This window comes from Myxine glutinosa, chromosome 5 (genome assembly GCF_964187855.1).
Source record: "Myxine glutinosa chromosome 5, kmMyxGlut1.1, whole genome shotgun sequence".
NCBI classification, from domain to species: domain Eukaryota; kingdom Metazoa; phylum Chordata; class Myxini; order Myxiniformes; family Myxinidae; genus Myxine; species Myxine glutinosa.
The window spans coordinates 139,548,102-139,575,455 of NC_136265.1; the positions used below are offsets into that span (position 1 = coordinate 139,548,102).

General features: G+C 46.8%; 1 protein-coding gene across 2 annotated transcripts in view; it reads left to right on the top strand.

The window, feature by feature from the left end:
• Positions 1-25,563, top strand: part of LOC137426982 (limbic system-associated membrane protein) — a 39,015-nt gene extending 13,452 nt beyond the window's left edge. For both annotated transcript variants that reach the window (XM_068116064.2, XM_078778799.1), the window contains 3 exons: positions 18,330-18,352; positions 19,419-19,567; positions 22,830-25,563. In XM_068116064.2, coding sequence (XP_067972165.2) covers positions 18,330-18,352; positions 19,419-19,559 — 164 coding nt within the window. In that variant the 3' untranslated portion in view covers positions 19,560-19,567; positions 22,830-25,563. The remainder of the gene's footprint in view (positions 1-18,329; positions 18,353-19,418; positions 19,568-22,829) is intronic.
• The last annotated feature ends 1,791 nt before the right edge of the window (positions 25,564-27,354 follow it).

Below are 27,354 nucleotides of genomic sequence, written 5' to 3' on the forward strand. Positions count from 1 at the left end.
AATCATCTGTCCAGAGCACATTGTTCCAGAAGTGCTGGTCTTTGCCTACGTGTTCATTGGCAAACTTTAGTCTTGCCCTGATGTTCTTTCTGGACAGCAAAGGTTTCCTCCTGGCACACCTCCCAGGTAGATCAAATTTGTGCAGCCTCTTTCTAATGGTAGACTCGTGCACTTTGACATCAACAGTGGCAAGAGCTACCTGTAGGTCCCGTGATGACATTCTGGGCTTTTTAGAGACTTCTTTCAGCATCTTGCGGTCTGCTCTCGGGCTGAACTTGCTGGGGCGGCCTGGCCTGAACAAGTTGGCAGTTGTTTGGAATCTTCTCCACTTGTAGATGATCTTCCGGACAGTCGAATGATTGATTTCAAATTGTTTGGAGATCTTTTTAAATCCCTTCCCAGACTCGTAGGCATCTATAACCTTCTTTCTGAAGGCCTCAGAGAGCTCTTTTGATCTCGGCATGGTGACACCGCACACTTCAACAACAAAGAGCAAACCAAACTAAATGTCTGAGGTTTAAATAAGACAGGTTCCTCCAAGATCCTCTCTGACGATGTTCTAATCATTTGCACCTGAGCTGGTGCACCTGATTCAAATTATAGGTATTTGAAGTAGTGATAAATGTCAGGGTGTACTTACTTTTTCCACATGCGAAATTTGCATTTATGTTTATTTAAATTATGCAATGGACTACAAAATATAAATGTTTCATGATATTTGTTGTATTATATCACCTTTATCTATCAATATTGTTGAAATGAAGATCAAATAGCTGTATGTTGAAAAAGTCAAAACTTTACATGGGGTGTACTTACTTTTTCACGTGACTGACTGTATGTTGAAAAAGTCAAAACTTTACATGGGGTGTACTTACTTTTTCACGTGACTATATATATATATATATATATATATATATCGGGTGAGTCAAAAGTAGCGCCCGGTTTCTGTTTATATATACATATATATTTCTGTCAGTTGATTGTTTGTTTTACATTTGTATTGCAGTGTACAAGAAGGTATAAATAAATGAATTGACATGTTTATCTAAACATTTATTCGGGGGAAAATTATTACGGAAGTGTACCAAGCTGTTTTACTTGCAATTTTCAAAGTGCCCTCCCTCATGATCGATGCACAATTGCAGCCGAGCAGGCACAGAGTGGCACACACGCTTGCAGAGTTCGATATAAATTTCCTCAAACTTTGCAGTGATTTGAGCCTTGAATTCCTGAATGGTACGAGGCTTTTCACGATAAACAAGGTCTTTCATGAGCCCCCAAAGAAAGAAATCTGGAGGTGTAAGGTCTGGGGAGCATTATAAGGAGTCTTAAACGTTATAAGGAGCGTTGTAAGTAAGCGTCTGGGGAGTGAAAGGTCTAAATGGTTCGATAAACACGTCATTCATTTATTTATACGTTCTTGTACAATGTAATACAAATGTCAAACAAACAATCAACTGACAGATATATATATATATATATATATATATATATATATATATATATATATATATATATATATATATATATATATATATTGTATATATATATATAAACAGAAATCGGGCGCTACTTTTGACTCACCCTGTGTGTATATATATATATATATATATATATATATATATATATATATATATATATATATATATATATTGTTACAGACACGACTTTGATGTTAAGGTGGGCCGAGCGGAATGGCCGTCGTGTCCGCACAAATTACCCGATTGTACTCGAACGTCGACGAAGCCGCGCTACGCTGGCTCAATAGGAAAGAGAAGACACCCGGCTGGGTTATAATGACACAATACGACACCAGGGGTTCAGTTCTCAAGACCTCCGGAGGAGGTTATATTAAGGCGGAAGGTCAGATTACAACTACAAGAGGTACATCATAGGAAGACAGGCACTTAGACACAACCTTATATTATTCCCGACAGACCACAGAGAAACAGGACAAAAACTGACTCACACGGGGATTGATGGCGAGGAAAGCGGGTATTCGATGGCCAGCACAAGGTGCACCTTGTGCTCAGGGACAGGATGGCGCGGCCCAAAAGATGCAGGAGGTCTCTCAGCGCTCGAGGTGGCGTCTTGTCGTCTCAAGCTGGGGGCGCATCTGACGTCACGTCCGGCAAGCGGCTGCGTATATCCGGCGGGGAGTGACACGCCCTCGGCTCGTTAGCTCCGCCCAGATGGAATCGGTCCGCCCTTCTTATTGGGTGCGGGGGGGGGTTTACCAGGCTCCGCCCTTGACGAGGAGCTGACAGCCAGCCCCTTCGTGGTAACCCCGTGGGGCGCATGGATAATGGCGGCTAACCGAGCCGGAGGGAGGACGCACACTCCCCGCGCGCGCCGTTGTTGTAGTTGTTGTTGTAGCTGTAGTTGTTGTTGTTGTTGTTGTAGCTGTAGTTGTTGTTGTTGTTGCTGTAGTTGTTGTTGTTGTTGTTGTAGCTGTAGTTGTTGTTGTTGTTGTTGTTTGGGGAAGAAGATGGGAGGAGGTATGGGAAGGTCCTAAACTCACTACTGGTGCCATATAATCACATTCTGGTGCAACGAAGAGTCATAATTAATGGAAACGAGGCCTTAACTGACATAGATTAAGAATAACTAGGAAGATGTCCGAAAGTTGTCTACGTGTGGTGCGGTGGACCTGGGCACGACATTTAATGGGGGAATAAGGGGAAGGTCGGCTCTACTGATTGTTATTTACATGCAATGGGACTAGGGAATGGGGGACTGGGGAAAGTTGGGGAGTATTGGAGAAAATAGGGGAATATTTACAAGCGGATATGGAGGCCAAATTCCATATTCGCAACATTGCACCCTTCTCTACCCTCGGGGCGTCCCGACCCGATAAATTTTTACCTACTTTAGTGTGGCACGCAATGTAGTTCCCTCTACTATTAACTCTACCCTGAGTGCGACAGTTTTACAGATATTCACAAATGAGTAAATATGTCCCCCTGCGACGTTGCACCCTTCTCCTCACAGAAACACACCCACAGGATAACCGAATCCGGAAAGAATTCTCAAACTAAACATACAGCCGGTAGGGAGCATTATTTACAAGACTATGCTGCTATTTACACTACGATCCAGGACCTGTTTTTGGAGGAACACATGCAGATGTTATGCATAGAGAGAGAGCGCGCTTGCCAACATCGATACACCAACCCACGAGTGCTCTGTGGCCGACGGCCTTTAATAACGTGCAGAGCACCCTTTCCCAGCATCAAAAGCACCACCCCACCACCAATCGGTGCAGTCACCATTGTTCAATGATTAAAAATAAATGCGACAACCCCTAACCCTGCAGGTGTCTCTTGCTCTTCGTGTGGCCTTCAGTGGTGTTAATTAACAGTGGTTCACCTTTATGGCATAGGTGCCACGTTGACCCATAGGTCCTTCCACGGGTGGTGCTTGGCCGCAAAAGAGCTGCGGTCCATTGTGGGTGGCCACAAACATTGCGGTCCATATGGTGTATCGATCCAGGCAGCCAACAGCGAAAGTGCAGGCCCACAACTGCGTAGCCAGCACCTCTCTCTCCTCTCTCTCTACCCCAAAGCCAGATCCTCGGAGGTGGGAGACAAAAGAAGAAACAAGTGAGTAAGGTGGTAAGGGCGCAAAAGTGCACGCAATATAAGGTAATGCACACTGGGGGCACATGGGAACCAGGTGAGACAGGTACGTTCCTATCGTACGCCCCCCCCCCCCACCAGGTAACCTACATGGCCCCTCCCTTACCCCTTACTGTATCCACAAAACACAACACTACCCATAAACATCTACTTTACAAATCAACAAACATCCCTACTGTCTTCCCCGTTCCTCCCATAAACCAAATTCGTCTTCTCTCCCTCCTAACCAATCAAATTTGCCATTTTCAACTCTCATCAAAATTTGCCATCTCCAACTCAACATCATAATTTGCCATTACCAATTCATCATCAGTCCCTCCTAGGGAGGGAGAGATGGAATCACCCCAATGTCTCATCCACGTCGTGATGCGTCTCACAAATCCACACAGCGATTCATCTCCTGCAACAAAACAAAGAAAACACAGGTGTGGAGTCATCATCATCACCACAGGTAAGTGGCTGCGTATGGTGCGACGGGTTCATCAATCCTAACTATCTCCTAAATGACTTTAACAACTTTACACTACCCGGGGTCTCTCTCCGGCCAAACCATTGGCCCTCTTACACTATGGGTTCTAAAAACCAATTCCCATTGGCCAAACTGTGGTGCTCTTCAATTTGGGGTCTCACTCCCCCGATTCATCTCTCGGTGCCCTCGCACAATTTCAGGGCTGCGGCGTGTACCTCTCCCAGTGGGTCTACCCACCTGCACACCTCCACCACTGCAGTTGCCTCCGAGCTTACCTGCTCCTTACCCTAACCTAACTACCTGGGGAAGGCCCTCTGGCTCTCTCCCCACTCGGTGCCCTCTCTGGCACTGGGCTACCCGGGTCCATCCTCCGGATCCTCGGGCCCCATCCACAACTCTACCGGCTCCCAGAGCCCACCTGCGGCCTCACCTGGCCGACATCCTCACAGTGGTGGAGTGCCCAACCAACTACACACACTAACAGGCTACACGCCCAGCCATTTCCACAACACTAATGCACCCATCCACAACACCATTCTGCCACCGCACCACAAATGCCAATATCCAACCACAATTTACCTATACCCTCTACCTAACACTTACACTACCCGCCCCGGGTACTCGTTAAAGGGGTCCACTCTTCCCCCATCCACACCTTCGCACCATGCACACCACTCCGTACCACTTACTCCAACTCTCTCCACACACCTGTACTTGCACACCTGTGCTCTCACACCTGGTGCCACCTGCACCCTTCTCTCCCCAAGCGCATTCGCGCTGATCCACAACACTCACTACTCCACAAACTGCTCCACACTGCTCCACACACCTGTCCAGTTGCACACCTGTGCAATCACACCTGTTCAATTCTCACACAGCATCATCTCATCTAACTACTCCCCTCTGAAACTTGCGCTTCCCAGTCGTCCCTTTAAACTATTGCGCTCCCTCGTCATTATCATCCATACTAATCTACCTGCGTCCCCACTACAGGTATCAGTCACTAACTAACCTTGACGTCACCTAATGTCATCTTCTCTAAATCCCTACACACAATATCCTAACCCCCCCGGGCTAGTTTTCACTGCCATACACCCCATAAGCTATTGCTCCTTTGCCCCACTGGGCAGGGTGGCAGGGATGCCACTCTTACCCACCGGGCACATCGCTCCTCAATCCCCCAGTCCTCTGGCACTAATAAGCCCCCCTTATTCAGAGGTACTGGGTCCCGCCTCGGCATCTAAAGCCGAGGCAATCCACGGGGGCGCCTGCTCGCCGGTGTAAGGTCTTATCCGGTCGGCGTGGACGATCCGAGGGAGGGCTCGTGGCCCCATTTTGATCTTAATGACCACGTCACAGATTTGCGACAGGACGACTCCTGGGCCTTGCCAGGGGGAGGTGAGTTTTGGGCACCTTCCCTTCCGCCTCCGGGGATTAAAGAACCAAATCTTCATCCCCGGAGCGTATTGACTCCCCTGGCTCCGGTCGTCGTACCTGCGCTTCATCTTTTCCCCCGCCAGATGGAGTTGGCGGCGAGCGAAGGCATGGACTAGCTCCATGCCTTCCTCTAGGTGACGTGCGTACCCCTCCCTCGGCGGGTTAACCACTGTGTCTGGCACGGGACCGCATAGCAAGTCGGCGGGAGCCCGTAACTCCCGCCCATACATAAGCAACGCTGGACTGCATGCGGTGGCCCCGTGCTGGCTGGTTCGGTAGGCCATGAGCAGATAAGGGAGATGTTCGTCCCAGTCATCCTGACGGGTGGTGGTGAACAGTGCCAGTTGTTGGATTAAAGTTCGGTTGAATCTTTCCACCATCCCGTCAGATTGAGGTCTTAAAGGCGTTGTCCTGGTTTTTCGAATTGACAGGAGACTGCACACATCTTTTAGCAATTTGCTCTCAAAATTTCGTCCCTGGTCGGTGTGCAACTCCTGTGGAATCCCATGCCGGCACACAAATCCTTCCACGAAGGCCTGCGCTACCACCCCTGCTTCTTGGTTGGGGAGGGCGTAGGCCTCCGGCCACTTGGTGAAATAGTCCATTACCACGAGGATGTACTTATTACCTTGGCGGGTGCGGGGCAGCGGTCCTAGAATATCCATAGCCACCCGCTCAAGGGGGGCCCCCACCTGATGTAATTGAAGGGGGGCCCTCATCCTCCGTGCTGGTCCCTTTTTGGCAGAACAGGCGTCGCATCTCCGACACCAGTCCTGTATGTCGCGCCCCATATTCACCCAATAGAACCTCCGGCGGACCCGAGATATTGTCTTTGTCCTGCCCAAATGGCCGCCGGAGCGGGTACCATGCACCTGTTGCAATATGACGTTCTTGAATTTGTCAGGGACTATCACCAGCCAGGAAGTTCTATCAGAGGGAACCTCCACCCACTTGCGATACAAGATGTTGCCTTTCAATTCCAGGGTCTGCCACTGAGCCCAATATGCCTTTGTCTGCGCCCCGAGGGGGGTGACCTCTTCCCCCTTTGGTCTTTGCCCCAATTTGACCCATTGGAACACCGGCCCCAGAACAGGATCCTCCTGCTGGGCCGTGCTCCAAGCCAACTCTCCAAATTCCTCGTCCGCGGTTAGTGGCAAAATTGGCCCTCTCACCCGGGTTGCCCGGACAACGAGGGTCGGGTCCGAATCGCCCAATTGTTCCCTCTCCTCGTGTCTCGCACAAAATTTGCAGTTTTCTCCCAGACAAGGACGCCGAGAGAGTGCGTCCGCATTACCATGGGCCTTCCCGGCCCTATGGGCCACATCAAAATCGTACTGCTGCAACTTCTCCAACCACCTTGCAATTTGGCCCTCCGGTTCCTTGAACCGAAGGAGCCATTGCAAGGAGGAATGGTCAGTTCTAACCAAAAATTTCCGCCCGTACAAGTACGGGTGGAAATGGTTCATGGCAGCCAGCATAGCCAATAACTCTTTGCGAGTGACGCAATAATTTCTCTCGGGCCTACTTAAGGCCCGACTATAATAACCAATCACTCTCTCCACGCCCTCCTGTGTCTGAGACAAAACTGCGCCCAATCCTTCCTGGCTCGCATCCGTGTCCAGGGTAAATGTCCCGTCACTAGTGGGGTAAGCTAGAAGGGGTGCGGATGTTAGACACCCCTTCAATTTTTGGAAGGCCTCGTGGCACTCCCGTGTCCAATTAAATCGCGTCCCCTTCTCCGTAAGCCGGTGGAGGGGACGGGCCAACTCCGCAAATTTCGCCACAAAGCGCCGGTAGTAGGAGCAGAGTCCCAAAAATCCCCGCACCTCTTTGATGGTACGTGGTGCGGGCCACTCCTCTACCGCTTTAATTTTGTCTGGGTCTGTTTTTACCCCCTCGCGGCCAATCACGTGACCTAGATAGGCCACCTCTCTTGCAAACAAAGTGCACTTACTCGGGTTCAGCTTCAACCCTGCCTGTCTGAGGCACCCGAACACCTGGTCCAAATTAGCTAGTGCCTGGGGGAACGTTTGGGCATGTACCAGGACGTCATCCAGGTACACCAGGCATGATTGCCATGGCATGCCGCCTAGTACATGCTCCATCAATCTCTCAAAGGTGGCGGGGGCGTTACACAAACCAAACGGCATCACAGTAAACTGATACAGTCCCTTACCTGTGGAAAATGCCGTTTTCTCCTTCCCTGCCCTATCCATCTCCACCTGCCAATACCCACTCTTGAGGTCCAAAGTTGTGAACCAATTTGAGCCCGCAACGGCATCGAGGGTGTCATCAATCCTTGGCAGGGGATATGAGTCCTTGAGTGTCACGTTGTTTAGCTGGCGATAGTCCACGCAGAACCGCGTGGTCCCATCCTTCTTTTTGACCAGCACAACAGGTGACATCCAAGGACTTCCCGAGGGCTCGATCACGCCTGCGTCGAGCATTTTTGCAACCTGCTCGTCAGCTTCCGCCCTCTTGCTCCAAGGGAGCCGTCGGGCGGCCTGACGAATAGGCCGGGCCTCACCGGTGTGGATCTGATGTTTCACCAGGCCCGTACGTCCAATATCCTCGGTGGACAGGGAGAAGAGGTCCAAATGGGACCCAACCAGTTTGTGTAAGGCCTCCCTCTGGGTACCTCCCAACTCTACGCTACTACGATTTACCATCTCGCAAATGGGATCGGGCCAATTCCTACTTGTTATTGAAGGCTCCCCCCGGGGTCGGCTCGGCTGGACGTTCTCGCCCCTCACTGTCGCGACTTCCTCAACTGGGGTGCAGCCAGCTACCCTCGTGCCCCTTACTATAGTGCGTGGTTCTGTACTCACATTTACTACTCGGACGGCCACTACCGGTCCGTCCGTTTTTACAAGGGTGCGGCCCACGATTAAACCCGGTATGGACTGCGCTGCCACCGGTTCGACCAGGCCGCAGGACTCCTGCCATGTTGGGCGAGCTGCCCACCGGGCCGGCACTATCGCCTCGGCCCTTGGGGGGATGGTCACGGCCTCGGAAGCCTCCAGCTCCGCTCTCTCGGCCGTGCTCACTCCCCCTAACGGCAGCTCTTCTACTCCCACCTGCAGGATCCCCCGGCACAAGTCGATTTTACAACCGCTGGCAGTCAACAGGTCCAACCCTATTAAACATGGGTCGCACACCTCCGCCACCCAAACATCTATCTCCCTCCTTACCGACCCTAACTTGAGGGTCACAGAACCACGCCCTATGATCGGGGCCGTTACACCGGTAGCAAGCTGCAAACTATAATTTTGCAGGCGCTGGATCTTATCCCAGCCACCTGCGCTCGAATCAAGGACCACAGGGCTGATGATCGTGGCGCTAGCTCCTGTGTCCACTACGGCGTCTACCCCCACGCCGGCAATTTTGCATCTAATTGTCAGGCTACCGGTTCCAATTTGGCCACAATAAATGACCTGTCGCGTCAATGAGGGCTCTCCTCCATCCTCTGCTGCCGAACACCGCCCTACGTGCCCGACACCTTCTAGTTTCCCGGGGTCTGGCGGGGGGGTGTCTGGGGTCGGCTAACCCGCTCCCCCCTGGGCGGAGTTGAGGACCTCAACTGCCGGGGATCATCCCGGCGCGCGTTTCGACAGTGCCGCGCCAGGTGACCCAGGCGGTTGCAGGTATAGCACCTCACCTGATAAGGTGCTTGCCTCCGGAATTCCAAATTCCCCCCCCTGTAGGTCCGAATTGGATTACCCGCTCGTGGTCCACCGCGGGCCACCTCCGTGGCCGCCTGCCATGGTCCAGGTCCCGCCAGGCGCTGGTCCACCAGCCTCCGGACCATGCCCGCCAGGTCAGGACCCACGTCGGGGGCGGGTCCCCTAAGGGGTCCGCCCTCCATCGGGGGTCCCACCTGGCGGACCGCCATTGCGAGACGCTCGCCCCCTCGGGCCAGGGGCCTCGCTGCTTCCCAACGGGCCGCAGCGTCAGCCGCCTGGCTCAGAGTCTGCGGGCGCCACATGGCGAGCTGTTGCCGGAGCTCAATATCCGGGAGGGCCTGGATAAAATGGTCCAGCGCCAGGCTTTCCCGGGAATCCGCTGCCATGCTAGCATGTGCGATCCCCACTGCGCGGCGAATGTCGTGGGCAAGTTCCCCGATGGCTTCCTGGGGCTTGCGTTTTCGCAGCGCGAGCTGAGCTTTAACAAGCTCGCTCTGCTGTTCTATGCCGAATCGATTAATTAGGGCGTCGCGGAGGGCTGGCAGGGTGAGAGCACCCGCTGGTAATGCCGTCAGCACCTCCGCCGCCGCGCCGCGCAATGCGGCCACCAGGTGTACTCCACCTTCGTCCTCACCCCAACCGTTGCCCTTACACACACAGTCGAACTGCGCCAGGTACGCGCGTAGATCACTCTTGCCGTCATACGGCGCGAGTGGGACCTTGTGGGACCACCTCGTATGTGAGTCGTTGCCCGCCTGCCGGACCCCGTGCGTCGCCCCTTGCGGGGTCAGCGCGGGGCCGAACCGGCCGGGCCCCCACAGTACACTACCCCCAAGGGGCTCTCGTGCCTCCCCGGTCCCTCCAACAACTACCCCTGTTGGTGTCGATGCATGGGTCACACCTCCGCAACCCGCTACCCATTCCATACCACCACCACCACAACCTTGCTCACCCACACCTCGCACCTCTCGTTCCATACCCTCCGGACCAGCCATACACCTCACTCTTGGCCTCTCACGAACATCCGGGTCTATCTCGACCCCCAAGCTTATTAAATCACCTGGCGCATCATACGCACGACCATATTGGTCACCACTTACACCGGGTCCTCTTTCTCTTCGCTTCTCCTCCATCACCTGCGAATCCCTCATCCGGTTAATGAGCACATCATCACGATCCGAACACAGACTCTGGACCAATTCTTTTACCTCCTCTTTTATCTCTTTCTTATCCTCTCTCCGTCGCTTTTTAATTTCGCTCACCCCTTCTTCCACTTCTTCTAATTTTTGCTTCATCTCCTTCATCTCTTCGTGCGCCCCTTTAAGTTCTTCCTCTAACTCCACTTTATTTTTTTCTATGTGCTCCCGCACCTCCCGCTCTTTAACCTCCATTACCTCTACCACCTTGTCCATTTTCCTCGTCAGGTCCTCATGTACCGTCTGACACTCTTTTTTAATTACCCCTACGTCCTTTTTCATCTCCTTCTGTGTCGATTTTAAACCCTCTATTACCGCTGTGTTCTTCTTTACCTGGTCCCCCAACTCCTTTTGTCCCACTGTCAGTTGTTCTACTCCCAGCGTCAACTCCTCTATACCACCTTGCAATTTTACAGTCCCCTTTCTCACCTCTTTCTCCATGCGCTCCTTACAGTGCCTCACCTCCTCGCGCACTCCTCCGACCTCCTCACTCACACCTCTTCTGATCTCCTCTCCCATCACTTGCATCTCCTGCCCAGATGCCACCCTCATCTGCTCCATTTCCTCCCTGTGAGCATCCAGTTTGGTTTCTACCCCCATTCTGACCCCCTCTATCTGCTGCCCCATTTGGTTAACTTCCCTTTCCGCTTGGTCCCTCATGTCCCTCAATTTGCCTTCCATGGTGTTTTCTAACCCCTCTAACCCTTTTTGCATCCCTTCCATTTGATTCTCTTGAGCGGCCATTCTGTTTTCTACCCCCGTTAACCCCTCCTGTATTTCCCCTAATCTATCGTCTAATTTCCCAAATTTCATGTCTAATCCCTTAAAATTATTGTCTAATCCCTTAAAATTATTGTCTAATCCCTTAAAATTATTGTCTAATCCCTCACTGGTACCCCTCGCTTCGTCCCTCATTACCCCCATTTCGTTTCCCATTACCCCCATTTGGTTTCCCATTACCCCCAATTGGCCCTCCAATCGCTCACTCTGAGCCCTCATTTGCTCACTCTGAGCCCTCATTTCCTCCCTATTCTGGGCCATAAGGGCCTTCATTTGTATGAAAAACAAGTTCAAATCCACCGGTGGCGCCACTACGGTCGCGGGCGTGGACGCCGTGGCCACCTCGTGCATGACAACGCTATTTTGCGAACCTGCCGCCCTCACTGCTTCGCTCTCCTCCTGTCCCTCATTTTGGTCCTGGATCGACCCTGCTTCACTCTCCCCTACCGGACCCCAGCCGTCTTGATCCGCCATAGCGCGACTTGCAAAATTCGAGTTTCGTAAAACAAAACAAATTTCGGCCGCTCCAAATTTTGACCAAATTTTTTTTTTCCTCTATTCGTTTTTTTTTTTTTTCAAAATTTGGTCGGGCCTCGAATCTCACTCCCGACACCAATTGTTACAGACACGACTTTGATGTTAAGGTGGGCCGAGCGGAATGGCCGTCGTGTCCGCACAAATTACCCGATTGTACTCGAACGTCGACGAAGCCGCGCTACGCTGGCTCAATAGGAAAGAGAAGACACCCGGCTGGGTTATAATGACACAATACGACACCAGGGGTTCAGTTCTCAAGACCTCCGGAGGAGGTTATATTAAGGCGGAAGGTCAGATTACAACTACAAGAGGTACATCATAGGAAGACAGGCACTTAGACACAACCTTATATTATTCCCGACAGACCACAGAGAAACAGGACAAAAACTGACTCACACGGGGATTGATGGCGAGGAAAGCGGGTATTCGATGGCCAGCACAAGGTGCACCTTGTGCTCAGGGACAGGATGGCGCGGCCCAAAAGATGCAGGAGGTCTCTCAGCGCTCGAGGTGGCGTCTTGTCGTCTCAAGCTGGGGGCGCATCTGACGTCACGTCCGGCAAGCGGCTGCGTATATCCGGCGGGGAGTGACACGCCCTCGGCTCGTTAGCTCCGCCCAGATGGAATCGGTCCGCCCTTCTTATTGGGTGCGGGGGGGGGGTTTACCAGGCTCCGCCCTTGACGAGGAGCTGACAGCCAGCCCCTTCGTGGTAACCCCGTGGGGCGCATGGATAATGGCGGCTAACCGAGCCGGAGGGAGGACGCACACTCCCCGCGCGCGCCGTTGTTGTAGTTGTTGTTGTAGCTGTAGTTGTTGTTGTTGTTGTTGTAGCTGTAGTTGTTGTTGTTGTTGCTGTAGTTGTTGTTGTTGTTGTTGTAGCTGTAGTTGTTGTTGTTGTTGTTGTTTGGGGAAGAAGATGGGAGGAGGTATGGGAAGGTCCTAAACTCACTACTGGTGCCATATAATCACATTCTGGTGCAACGAAGAGTCATAATTAATGGAAACGAGGCCTTAACTGACATAGATTAAGAATAACTAGGAAGATGTCCGAAAGTTGTCTACGTGTGGTGCGGTGGACCTGGGCACGACATTTAATGGGGGAATAAGGGGAAGGTCGGCTCTACTGATTGTTATTTACATGCAATGGGACTAGGGAATGGGGGACTGGGGAAAGTTGGGGAGTATTGGAGAAAATAGGGGAATATTTACAAGCGGATATGGAGGCCAAATTCCATATTCGCAACAATATATATATATATATATATACAGTGGTACCTCGGCTTACGAGTTTAATCCGTTCCGTGACGGAGCTCGTAAGCCAAATCGCTCGTAAGTCAAAGCAAATTTTCCCATTCAAATGCATTGAAATGCTATTAATCCGTTCCAGCCTCAAAAAAAAAACACCAATTTTTTTTGTTAGGTGCTTTTAAATAACAAAAATGTACTTTATAAATAACAAATAATGTATAAACAAGCACGACCTCGTATATACTGTACATAATACAAGAGAATGTAAAGAAATAAACTGGTTTTATTAAGCAGAGGAGAAGAGCATGCCAGGTGAGGTGTGCGTGTTGTCGACTTGGCGAGGCAGTACGATCGTACTCCTTCTACGATATGTACGATTTTGAAGCAGAAGGAGTCCATAAAGGCTATAACGCCAGCCAAGGGCGTTACGATTATTTCAAAGCTCCGGACCTCTATCCATGAAGATATGGAGAAGTTGTTGTTTGTGTGGTTGAAGGAGAAGCAGCTCGCAGGAGATACCGTGACCGAGAGCATCATGTGTTTGAAAAGATTGAAACTCGGATATCGAGCACGGACCACGAGGTGTTTTTTCTTTTTTCTTAATCTCGGTTTCAGTGAACTTTTGCTCTGTGCTCACGTGTACTGTACCTGTACCTGTAATGGTACGTCAGAGGATGGCACCTGTTGTCATCATATTAAGTGCAAGATGTTCTGCATCGTAAGTTGGTACACCGTGGTCTTTCGGCGGTGTTTAAGCCGGCCGTCTTGGCTTCTGTCACCATTGGCATTGAGTCTTTCGATGTAGGTAGGTCGTTGTGTGCCGGTGCCTTGGCCGAATTCCTTCATTGCTGCATTGTTAGCTCACCTGGTTTTTTATACCACATCTTTGGTTATCGGACCAGCGAATGACGTCATCTCCTCCAAAGTATGGCTTATTCTCACTTGTCTTGGACGATCTTCTACTTCTAGCCTTCCACCGTGCATTTGGTGTCCACTGTACTTACTGTACAGTGCCTGGTAAAATTGATGTAATGGGTTTTTGACCGTCAACGCCATGAACCGTCATGAACCGTCATGAACCGTCAACCGCCATGAACCGCCATGAACTGCTAACACTCAAAAGCCCATTTATCGCGCCTTATAAAGCAAAACGCAAACCGAAAGCCATGCCTCTCAAGCGAGGCGTGCTTCCGTGGTCACGTGATCCACAGGTGTAGCTCATTATACCCGCACGCGCGACACGCTTTGGCGGTCACGTGACCAGCCACTCTGGAGGCGGGGATCCCCGCCGATGACGTCACCGGCTGGAGCAAGGAGATTCCTCGCTCATGTATTTCGACGATTGCGTGTTTTATATCCAAGCAGAGATGCTTTCACGGCAAGATAACCGCGTGACCGGAACCGGAAGCCACAACCGGAAAATTCAAAAAAATAAATTTTTTGAGCTCGTACATCGGATCTCGGCTCGTATCCCAAAGCAACAAACCGCCCGAGCGACGGCTCGTATCCCGAAAAACTCGTACGTTGGGGCACTCGTAAGCCGAGGTACCACTGTATATATATATATATATATATATCTACATATAATTTTCATGGTTTTCGGCAGTTCTAACATTTGCTATAACTTTGTGAGGCGTACAACCCAGAATGAAATATTTCAGGAAGTTTCACGTGTAATTTCCTTTTTTTCAATGCTTGTGGGATGCAAGAGTTTATTCCATAAACCTCCATTTACAAACCAAAACTTCCTCACCTCGAACCCAAGAACGATTCTGGACAACTATTCCAAATAAAAATAGCCTCTTCCAAGGTGACTAAAATTATTTCACATTGTTAATTTTCGCCAGTCACAAAATCAATAAAAGGTATTAAAAAAAAGGTGGGAGAGGTATAAAACACATGGACAATGGACACTGCTAACACTTCCAGGAAAGAAGTCGGTATTTCAAAAAAGTGGATCTGGGGTGAATTAACGGGGGTAGAAAAGATCAAGGTTTTGGATGGGGGAAGACTCGAGATGGTGGTGAACAGCTGTTTTAAAGACCTGGAGGGAGGAGAGGGGTTGAAGAGAGTGAGGGAGTTTGTTCCAGAGGCAGGAGAAAAGGGGAATGAAAGAGTGAAGGTGAGCAGAGAGCATAGATTTTGGCAATTTTACCAGAAGAAGGTTGCTGGCAGATCTTGTGCGACCTGTAGGAATAGGAATATTTGGGGGACAGAGCACAGACAGAGCTGGGGCAGCAAGGCCGGAGAGGAGTCGATGGAAGACTAAAGACCACCAACCTGCCTGTGGTGAGTGAGTGAAAGGCCCTCACAATCAGCTTCAGCACGGGAGATTCCAATGATTCTGAAAGCTTTGGTTTCTACAGCGTGAAGCCGAGCTAGGTGTGAGGCAGGGGCACCAGCCCAGAGGGGAGAGCAGTATTCCATTGATGACTTCAAATTACTCCCTAATGTCACCAAATTACTCCCTAATGTGAGATTGTTGAATATCTGGATGTCGCCAAATTACTCCTTGATGTGAAATCGTTGAATATCTGGAAGTCCCCAAATTACTCCCTCATGTGAAATGGTTGGACATCTGGAAGTCCCCAAATTACTCCCTAATGTGAAATGGTTGGATATCTAGAAGTCCTCAAATTACTCCCTAACGTGAAATGGTTGAATATCTGGACGTCACCAAATTGCTCCCTAACGTGAAATGGTTGAATATCTGGACGTCACCAAATCGCTCCTCATCGTGAAATGGTTGAATATCTAGAAGTTGCCAAATTATTCCCTATGGTGAAATGGTTGGATATCTGGAAGTCACCAAATTATTCCCGAAAGTGAAATGGTTGAATATCTGGAAGTCACCAAATTACTCCATAATATGAAATGGTTGAATATCTGGAAGTCGCCAAATTACTCCATAATATGAAATGGTTGAATATCTGGAAGTCACTAAATTGCTCCATAATATGAAATGGTTGAATATCTGGAAGTCGCTAGAAATTTCCTGAACTCTCAGGATCTTTCCACATGGCTTAACCTCCAACCACAATATTAATGCTTGTCACCTTACTCTATTCAACGTTTGCAATGAACATCTCACCTCAACAAACATGTCTGATTCTGATGTGCCATATTCTGTTACCATAGTGTCGGTGCTGCCAAAGCAGTTTCTTGGCCAGGGATATATTAGGTGGGTTGCCATTGCCTTCCCAGCAGTAGTTAGGGGAGGAATTTGGAATTTGTTCACAGTGCCGGCGATAGCTCGCCTTCTCTCCACAAAGGACATCATGCTATCTTTACTGTCCACCAAGTGATTCCAGCCCACGGGATACCCAGTTTAGCGTACATTCGAGGGACGGCACATGCATCGATGAATCACCCTGACTGTGAAACATACGTGCTAGGTGTGAATCATCTTGCCTGTTTATGGCTGGGTCAGGATTCGAACCCAGGCTAAACTGCTCAGAGGTGAGTGTGCTTACCTCTGGGGCTAGGCCATCCTGCCAGCCCTCAACAGGCATTACACAGTCATGTATAATACAACAATTCCTTCCATATCGAATCACAAATATCCGAGTATTAACCAAGCACTGAACAAAACACACTGCCTAACAGTGACATAAACAATTTGTGACTCTACACAAATTCTACAGTTGGCTGTGCCTTCATTTATTGTACACCGCACCTTTCCTATGCCATCTCCAGGCATTGCAAATCGTCATTGCTGGGCACCGAAGGGGGATCGGCAGTGACGCACGCTGAAAGGGAGTACTCAGTTTTCACTCTGGTTTGCTTTCTTGTTTGTTTTCTTGCTTTCTTGTTCGCTTGTCCGGGCGATATCTCAGCCATCCTTTGAGCTAGGAAGCTGAAATTTCGGCACAATAGTGAGCACGTACTTTGTCAAAAACGGTATTTTTTGTTTTTTGATTAATCAATTAATTGAGGAGTTATTTAATTATTAGCGATTAATTAAGTGCTTATTTAATTAATCAAATTTCCTTTCTCTTCTGACCATTAACTCAGGCACCTTTTGAGTTAGGAAGCTGATATTTGGACATGCCAATGACCAGGTGATTTGGCTGCAAAGGCTATTTTTGATTTATTAATTAATCAATTAATCAATTAATCGATTAATTATTTAATTATTTGATTAATGGCAAAAAAAAAATTTTTTTTTTAGTTACAGATTCTCATGAAATGGTTGTGGTTTATGTGTTCTGTGACCGAATTGATTAATAATTTAATTTTTTAATGATTATTATTTATTTATTTTCATTATTAATCATTTCTTTATTTTCTTTCTCATTTGGCCAATATCTCAGGCACCTTTTGAGCTGGGAAGCTAATATTTGGACATGACAGTGACCCTGGTGTTGGGCTAGCGGCTTGGGTGCCGGCTTAGGATCCTAGGATCCTGGGTTCGAATCCCGGTCGATTGCTGAATTAACGCCAGGGGGGTTGACTCAGCCTGTCATCCTTCCGAGGTCGGCTAATTGAGTACCAGTTCACTGGTAATTCCCTGTTTGTCGTTAAAGGCGGCAAAAAGGGTTGGCGTCAGGAAGGGCATCCGGCCGTAAAACATTGCTTCAAAAAGGGGACCAAAAAAACAACAACAACCACGGTGCCCGAAAAAGGCCAACCCCCACTTGCGGGGAAAAATGGCCTCTAAAGGTGGTTATTTTTTTTATTTTTTACAGTGACCAAGTGATGTGACTATCAAGGATATTTTTGATTTCTTGATTAATCATTTAATCGATTAATTATTTATTGATTAATCAATTAATTATTAAATTTTTTATTAATGACTTATTTAATTAAATTTCTAAATGATACATCTTCAGATGAAGCACTAGTGGTTTAGTGATGCTATTAGCCAATTGATTAAGAAAATATTTTGTGATAATCTTTTATTGATTTTAATTATACAATTAATCAATCAATTATTGTACACCTGTCCCTCCCAATGCAGCCTCGATGAGCTGCACTGCGGTATTGCCGGGCGCCGGAGGCGACCTGGCAATGCCGCGCTGTAGGATATTTAATTATTTGGCATGGGGGCGGTGTATTTTGAATGTATTGTACTTGTTTTTTTGTTTTTTTTATCTTTGGCACTTTTGCTTTGTGGTCTTTGTTGGTATCGCCATACCTGGGATTCAGCTATCAGGTTGAAAGGAAATCATCGAAATGATGCCAATTTTCTTTTTCGCTTTATTATCATGAAAACTGTTATCATAGTTGCCATGTGGTTAATCTTGATTAGGCTTTATTTTTGTTATTCTTGTTCTCCATCATGCGTAAAGAGCATTCAGCTCAAGTGATCAGGTTCACACTAACTGCTGTTTTCTTTCAGATTGTCGTTCTCACCGGAAAGCTGTGAGTTTCATTTACTCTCTGTTTTTATTCATTTCATTGCTTTATTATTATTTTTAATTTTTTTTTGTGTACTAAGTCGAGGCTCGTGTAAAGCCTATGCTAACACAGAGAACATATAATAAAGTGAGCGGAAGATAACGGGGGGGGGGGGGGGGAGGGGAAGCACAACAACAGTAGAGAACAGGGACATCGGGAGATCTGTGGAAGAGAGAGGGCTGTACACGGGATAAACAAAATGGACGCTACTAGGACTTTCAAGAAAGAAAACGGAATTTGAAGGAGGTGGATTTAGGGTGGATTAACGGGGGTAGAAAAGATCAAGGTTTTGGATGGGGGAAGATAAGAGATGGTGGTGAACAGCTGTTTTGAAGACCTGGAGGGAGGAGTGGGATTGAAAGGAGTGAGCGAGTTTGTTCCAGAGGCGGGAGAGAGGAATGAAAGAGTGAAGGTGAGCAGAGAGTCTTGATTTTGGCAGTTTCACCAGAAGAGGGTTGCTGACAGATCTTGTGCATCCTGCAGTAATATTTGTGGGACAGAGCACAGACAGAGCTGGGAGAGCAAGGCCGGAGAGGAGTCGGTAGAAGACAGAAAGACCACCAACCTGCCTGCGGGGAGCGTGTGAAAGGCCCTCAGAATCAGCTTCATCTCGGGAGATTACAATGATTCTAAAAGCTTTGGTTTTTACAGCGTGAAGCCGAGCTAGGTGTGAGGCAGGAGCACCAGCCCAGAGGGGAGAGCAGTATTACATTGAGCTACAGATGAAAGCTTTGTTTACTTTATCCATTCATTGGATTTTTGGTGCATTCAATAATTTGGCGTGAATAAACATTTATTCCATATCCTATTCCATATTAATCTTTGCTTAATTTTGCAGATTTTCCTAATCATTTTTTAAATTTATTTTTGGAAATAATTCCTCGGATTGTGTTATTCAACTGATATAATTTAAATCAAATTCATTAATCTGTTCTCTGCCGTTCTGTCACTCATTTATTCAGAATACAATATTTACAATATGTTCATTCGTTCGCTGTAATTGTTCTCACAGACTTTTGTTTTCTTGCAGAATGAAGAGGAGGAGGTGACGTATGCCGTCTTAAGTGATCGACTCAACTACCATCCTCCAGCCCCAATCTCAGAAAGATCCATTGGCACTGTTGTTCACTCAACGCAAGATGAATGTGTCTACGCTGTGATTAAGCGTTAAACATCCAGGTATCTGCACCAACAACACCTCATTCAAAAATCAAGATTTGCCACCAGGTGAACATCTTGGTGGCAATAAGGCAATTATTTATTCATTCCTTTAATTCTTCCTCCTTTTTATCTGATTAATCTTCACTTTATAATTTGATCTCCTTCCTCCTTTAAAGCATCACTTTTACCTGAATATATTTCGTGGTTTATCTTGTATCCTGAAGGGAATGGAATGCAGACGAAAGACCCCTGCCAGACTTCTTAAAAGGGGCTCAACAACATCCAGGATAAAAGGAGTCCACTTGATTGGATCCTCACCCAGTAGTTTAACACTCATCCATGTCGCCCATTAATTAGTATGTCATGGATCCTGCAGCAAGGGGATGTCATGGATCAATGATGAAACTCATTAGTTTAAGCATTTATCCACGACATACCCTGACTACAGGATGATAGGTTATATCCACTGGAAGTTGACAAATGTGTGCCAAAGCAAACAAAATGTAGCTGCCATTTCGGCCATGTCCTTCGTCGAATTTGTTGTACACCGCTCTTTGCCTATTCCATCTCCAGGCGCTTCATGATGTCATCGCCAGGTGCCAGAGGAGGCCCGGCGATGACTTGTGCTGAAAGGGAGTACTCAGTCAATTTTCACTCCGTTTTTACCTCCGCCACCAAAGGTGGATGGATGGAGGTTATGTTTTCACCTCTGTCTGTGTCTATCTGTGACCAAGATATCTCAAAAAGTTGTGGACGGATTCGGACGAAATTTGGCAGAGAGGTAGTGTATGTGACACAGATGAAATTATTTGATTTTAGTGAAGATCAGGATTCGGATCCGCCCACTAGAATTTTTAAGTATTAATTCACCATTGGGAGATAGGGCCAAAAACAATACACAGTAGGATATCTCAAAAAGTTATGGACGGATTTGGCTGAAACTTGGTGGACCGATTGAGTATGTGACAACAACTAATCGATTCGATTTTGGTGAAGATCTGAATCTGGATTCGGATACAAGAATTATTTAACTTCTAAGTGCCTTCGATACGGTGTGGCACCCAGCTCTGCTCACCAAACTCTCCTCCAATGGTATCCATGGAAATCTCCACGCATGGCTTGCGGTCTTCCTCTCTGGTCGTAGTAAACGTGTGGCCCTGAATGGATTTCTCTCATCTCCCCTTCCTGTTCAGGCTGGAGTTCCCCAAGGCAGTGTTCTGGACCCTGTGCTTTTTCTGGTCTTTATCAATGATCTCTCCGACTCTCTGGAAAATCCTCTCTATCTCTTTGCTGATGAATCCACTCTCTGCCGCTCCATTCCTCTTCTCTCAGATCGGCAGTCTGCAGCCTCCTCACTCTCTGAAGACCTGGACAAAATCACAGACTGGTCAAACAAGTGGAACATGTCTTTCAATCCTGACAAATCTGATACTCTTACTATGCCTCTCTGAAAAGACCGACTGGACAACCCTCCCATCTACTTTCTCAACAATCTTCTCCAAGAAGTTCTGTCGCTCAAGCTTTTGGGTCTCACTATCTGCCATGATCTTTCTTGGGAAAACCACATTTCCAAGCTGGCCTCCAAAGCTAGTCGCCGACTGGGCATCCTCCATCGTGCGAAGTCCTTCCTTGGCACAGCTGAGCTCCTCACCACATACAAGGCTTTCATCTGCAGCTCAATGGAATACTGTTCTCCCCTATGGGCCGGTGCTCCTGCCTCACACCTTGCTCGGCTTCACGCTGTTGAAACCAAAGGTTTCAGAATCATTGGAATCTCCCGCGATGAAGCTATCTCCGAGGGCCTTTCACTCACTCACCGCAGGCAGGTAGGTGGTCTTTCTGTCTTCTACCGACTCCTCTCCGGCCTTGCTCCCCCAGCTCTCTCTGTGCTTTGTCCCCCAAATATTCCTACAGGTCGCACAAGATCTGCCAGCAACCCTCTGTTGGTTAAACTGCCGAAATATGGGCTCTCTGCTCACCTTCACTCTTTCATTTCTCTTTTCTCCCGCCTCTGGAACAAACTCCCACACTCCCTTCAATCCCACTCCTCCCTCCAGGTCTTTAAAACAGCTGTTCACCACCATCTCTTATCTTCCCCCATCCAAAACCTTGATCTTTACTACCCCTGCTAATTCACCCCAGATCCACTTTGTTTGAAATTTCAACTTCTTTCCTGGAAGTCCTGGCAGTGTTCATATATTTTATACCTCTCCCACCCCCTCCCCCCTTCCCATGCCTCCCCCCCCCCCCCAAAGCCCTCTCCCTCCCACAGATCTCTCGATGTCCCTGCTCTCAAATGTTGTGTTTGTGTCCTTCCCCCTCTCTCCCCATCTTGTCTACCGCTCCCCATGTTATATGTTTTATGTGTCGGTTTGTCTTTCTGTGTGATTAATGTTAGCTCTTTCACTAGCCTCGATCTTGTATACAAAAAAAAAAAGAAAAAAAAAGTGAATCTTCACCATTGAGAGATCGGGTGAAAAATGATATATAACATGATATTAGAAAAGCATGTGGACCAGTTATAACTAAACTTGGTGGACAAGGTGGTTAGGTGACGAGAACAAGCCGATTAGATTTTGGTTCAGGTCCGAATCCAGATCCAGCCTATCATTGGATACAAAACAAACTGTTCAGCCTGGTGGAGGTATGTGCTCTACCGAGTGCCGTTTTCGGCTTTCTTCTTGTTTGTTTGCGTGTCCGGGTGATATCTCATCCATTGTTTGAGCTAGCAAGCTGAAATTTCGGCATAATCGTGAGTACATGCTTTGGCAAAAACGATATTATTTTATTTTTTGATTAATCAATTAATTGATTAATTATTTAATTTTTATCAATTAATGAAGCACTTTTTTTTTTTTCTCATCTGGGCAATATCTCAGACACCTTTTGAGTTATGAAGCTGATATTTGGACATGACAGTGACCAGGTGATGTGACCATAAAGGATATTTTTGATTTATTGATTCATCATTTAATCAAATAATTATTATTTATTTCAATTAATTGTTATTTAATTATTTTTCGAAAAGCTACAGCTTCGGATGAAAGATTGGTGGTTTCGTTGTGCTATTTCCAATTGATTAAGAAATTAATTATTTTATGATAATTATTTATTGATTTTAATTACACAATTAATCAATCAATTATTGTACACCACTCACTCCCAATACCTCTCTATGTCCTGCGCACTGGAGGATATGTTATTTATTTGTTTGGCATGGGAGCGGTGTACTTTGAACGTTTCTCTTCTTGATTTGCTATTTTTTGTAACCTTTTTATAGGAAGCACTGCAACAACTCACCGAGGCTACTTTAGCAGAAGCTCCCAAACCTGCAACCTCCATCATTTTAAAGGACAGGGACAGCAGGTGTATGGGAGCATCACCACCTCCATGTTCCTCTCAAAGTGCCACACCATTGACACTTGGACATGTATCGCTGTGGCTTCGTCGTTGCTGGATTGAAATATCGGAACTTCCTTCCTAACAAGATTGTGGGAGCACTGTCACCAACCACATGGGTTGCAGTGGTTCAAGGAGACGGCTCACTACCACCGTTCTTTGTGCATTCAGGGATTGGTAATAATTGCTATCAAATGCCATATTGACTCTCACACGAAAATTCAGAAAGACTTTACCATTCCATTTTGACAAGTTTATTTTAACGCAGTCGCCAAATGTCGTGCAAATCAATTTGGCAATTTATTGTTGATGTTGGAAAAGCAGAAATTGTGTGGCAAGAACTGCAGTTCCTGTAGTAACAATCTTACATTATTCTGTTATGTGACGTTGAGGAAGTGTAGGGGGTGAGGAGGATGGAAGTGGATGGGATAGGAAAATGCAAGGTGTGGTGATGGAAATTTTGGGCTGGGATCAATGGTGTGCAGATTTGGCAGATAGGAAGCCTGATGATGTGCAGAGGGTGAGGCAGCTGGGAGGCTTCGTGAGGAGGGAAATGGGAGATGGACAACTTGGTGTGGAATGGGGGCTGGGAAGGGAAGGGTTGTGGTGATTTGGGACTCGGAACGTGATGGCGGTTGGAAGCTTTGAGACATGGCTTAATCCGATTTTGGCTTCACATTTATTCCACTTCCAGATTGGGCCAACGATTAATATGGAGGAGGAAGGACTTGCACATGTCCAACAGGAAGTTTGCTTTAATTTTAAATATTTGTGGTTTGGGATTCTTCCTATAACTGCATGGCAGCTTCTGGTGTTGGCACATGGTAAATTTTCTGAAGGGAAGTTGACCAGATTCCTTCTTTTACCTGGACAATGAACGAGCACTTCAAAATATTTGTATCTCCTCGACAGGTGTACTGTTTATTAGAATTGCTGATCAGATTAATTTTGTTTATGCTTCTATTTTTTCGTATAATAATATTGCTTTTGACGTGCTAATTCCTTTGTTTACGAGTGCAACACGGACTTGCTTTTCCATTAGTTTTTGACTTGGAAATTTCTCCTTAGGAAATTCCCCGCTGAGTGAGATGAGAAAGGTGACGCATTGTTGTGATGTCACTGGTACCCAGATTACCCCGGAAGTGACGGCACTTCCCCCAAGCTCAGCGGCTGTGTGTTTGTGATGTCTAACAGTCTTTGCGTTGTGTCTTGTGTATTCATCCGTATGTCCATGTGTGTGTGGCTCCATTGCGAGCCCGAGATCCTGTACAAACAAAAGAAAACATCGTTTTCATTTGACTGGAATTAAATCAAACATTAGTATTGGAAGTGAAGAGAGTCAAGGAGTTATAGCATACTCATACTACTACTACTACTACTACTACTACTACTACTACTACTACTACTACTACTACTACTACTACTACTACTACGACTTCCTTCCTATTTTGTTGGGTCGGCAAGGAATATTTTCAGTCGAAGTCTTTCATGAACCTGACGAATTCCTGACGTTGGACCAAAGGTCATTTTTGCAGGAATTTGTAATTTGTTCAGGGTGCCGGTGATAGCTTGCCTACTCTTCATGAAAGACACCGTTGGATATGTAATTCAAACCAACTATAACTAGTAGCAGACCGGTCATCTGGCTTAAGATCCACCCGAGGGATGGCACACACGTTTATGCCCCTATGCCAGGGTGGTAGTTTAAAGCTGGGCCAATATTTTAACTCAGACTCGGCAGCTCAAAAGCTCGTGTGCATATTGTTAGAATACCCTGCCAGCCCAGAGTGTAACCGACATGAACTATTTGAAATTACATTTTTATGACGTCGGGCAATGCCGTTTAGAACAGTGTTTGTCTGCCGGTATGTCCCCACAAAATTACACCAATCAGAGCTGAGGATCTGGTCATATGACAGGGGGACGCGTTTAGTACTCTTTATTTAGTAACCATTGCAGTTGCATATTTTACTAAAAGGAAATATAATAACCTTCTGTGGAACGTTTTGGGTTCCCAGCGGCTGTCGTAAGGTAGATAGGAGGTTTCAGAAATTCCTCAATGCAATTATGATTTTCAAAATGTGATCGACACGGACCTTGATCCTGAATCCGGAAGTGAACAAGTGATGACAATTCGCTGGTTTGATAATATCTCAATACAACCATGATTTAACATAAATTTTGATATATTAATACTATTGTATTTGTCATTGTAATGATGAATGATGCTATTTGGAATGAAAATATAGAGAACGTGCTGCCAATGTCTGACGTTCGACTGAAGGTGGCACAAGAATGTCGAATTTATTGGTTCTTCGTTTGCCATTCGCCGTTTTTTTACCCAAGTCATTCACGAACTGGCTGTCCATGCCTGAAGTCATAAAATTTTATTACTTGCATTATTTTCTAACTGGTATCCCCACCAAGGACATACTATCCTCCAACTAAAGTATCAAACAAGCCCAGCTGTTAGACTTTCGGTCTTGTTTAAAAAAATGAAGAATTCATAAAATGAATCTGTTTGGAGAAAAAAAAAAATTGTGTTTTGTTGTGTCATTTTGTTAAAAGTGTGAAATTAGTGTTGATTCAGGAATAAAACTTGTTTCTAGAAACTATACCAGCAAATGCATTTCATTTCATTTCCTGTGCGGCATCATCTTGTAGGACATAAAGTATATGATCATTGTTTTTTTGTTTTTTTATGAAAGATTTAAAAGAATAATGTTCTGCTTTTTTACTTCCACTGCTAATGGATAAACCTGAACCTACTTAGCTGCAGGACCAGGACATTCATAGAAGATGGATAAATCAACACAGAACCCAAAGCGCAAGTAAGGAATTCAAACATGGGATCATAGCTTAAAGGGGCATCTGTTTATTACCCTGCGCTCGCGAAGCGAAATGCAGGGGTAGGCATTCGGTTGCATCCGTACGTGTGGCGTACGTGCATGTTTGCATTTTAAAAATTCATTTGCTCGGCAGCCGTTGGTCCGATTGACACGAATTGTTTACCATAGGAGTGCCTCCTCCTGTAGAATATTTTAATGATAATTATGACGTCATAGGTAAGGTGGTCCAGGCATCATCTTGGAAAACCTTCGCACCTCTATATCTCTGAAATCACTTAATGGAAAAAATTGAAACGTATCTCATTGTAAAGAACTCCGCATGGAATCGGTGTTGTTTTCGATGACGTCATTGGTGCAGTAATTATGACGTCATAATTCGACAGGGACAACACAGTCTGATCAGTTTGAAATTTATTGTGCATGATCTATGCAACAATTATAATTGTTGCATAGATCATGCACAATAAATTTATTATGTCTATATGCACTGGTGTTGGAGCTAGCGGCTAGGGTGCCAGCTTAGGATCCAAGGATCCTGGGTTCGAATCCAGGTCGATCGCTGAATTAACGCCAGGGGGGTTGACTCAGCCTGTCATCCTTCCGAGGTCGGCAAATTGAGTACCAGTTCACTGGTAATTCCCTGCTTGTCGTAAAAAGGCGACAAAAAGGGTTGGCGTCAGGAAGGGCATCCGGCCGTAAAACATTGCTTCAAAAAGGGGACCAAAAAACAGCAACAACCACGGTCCCCGAAAAGGCCAACCCCCGCCTTGCGGGGAAAAATGGCCTCTAAACAGTGGTTTTTATATGCACAATAAATTTACATCATAAATTTATTGTCTATATATAATTATATATAGACAATATAAATTTATGATTTCACCACTCACGTGGTCTGGCAGCCATATATGGATCAAAGAAAGAAAACGTTATAAAACAGAAGAGTTGGCTTGCACCACATTGACTGCGCAGGGTAAATATTCTATGAAAAACATCTAGTTATGTCTGTACTGAAGAAGATGCATATCAGAGTTGAGTAAGCCTGGTGTTGGCCTCGCTGTTTGGGTGCTGGCATGGGATCCTAGGATCCTGAGCTCGAATCCTGGTCAGTTGTTGACTTAACGCCAGGGGAGTTGACTCAGCCTGTCAACCTTCCAAGGTCGGCAAATTGAGTATCAGCTCACTGGTAATTGGGGCACTGTATCAGCAGCACAAACGCACTTCCAGAAAAATGATGCAACCTGTGATGCAACCTGCTGTGTTTGGTTTGTGCCAAACCTAACGTTTTGCATTTAGGCCAAAGAGTTTCATCTTGGTTTCGTCAGACCACAGTTTTTTGCCACATGGCTTCAGAATCTTTGGAGTGTTTTTTGCATACCTCAAATGGGACTCGAGGTGGGCTTTTTTGAGTAATGGCTTCCTTCTTGCCACCCTACCATACAGGCCAGACTTGTGGAGTGCTTGGGATATTGTTGTCACATGCACACAGTAACTCATCTTTGCCATGAAGGCCTGTGGCTCTTTCAAAGTTGCCAATGGCCTCTTGGTGGCCTCTCTGAT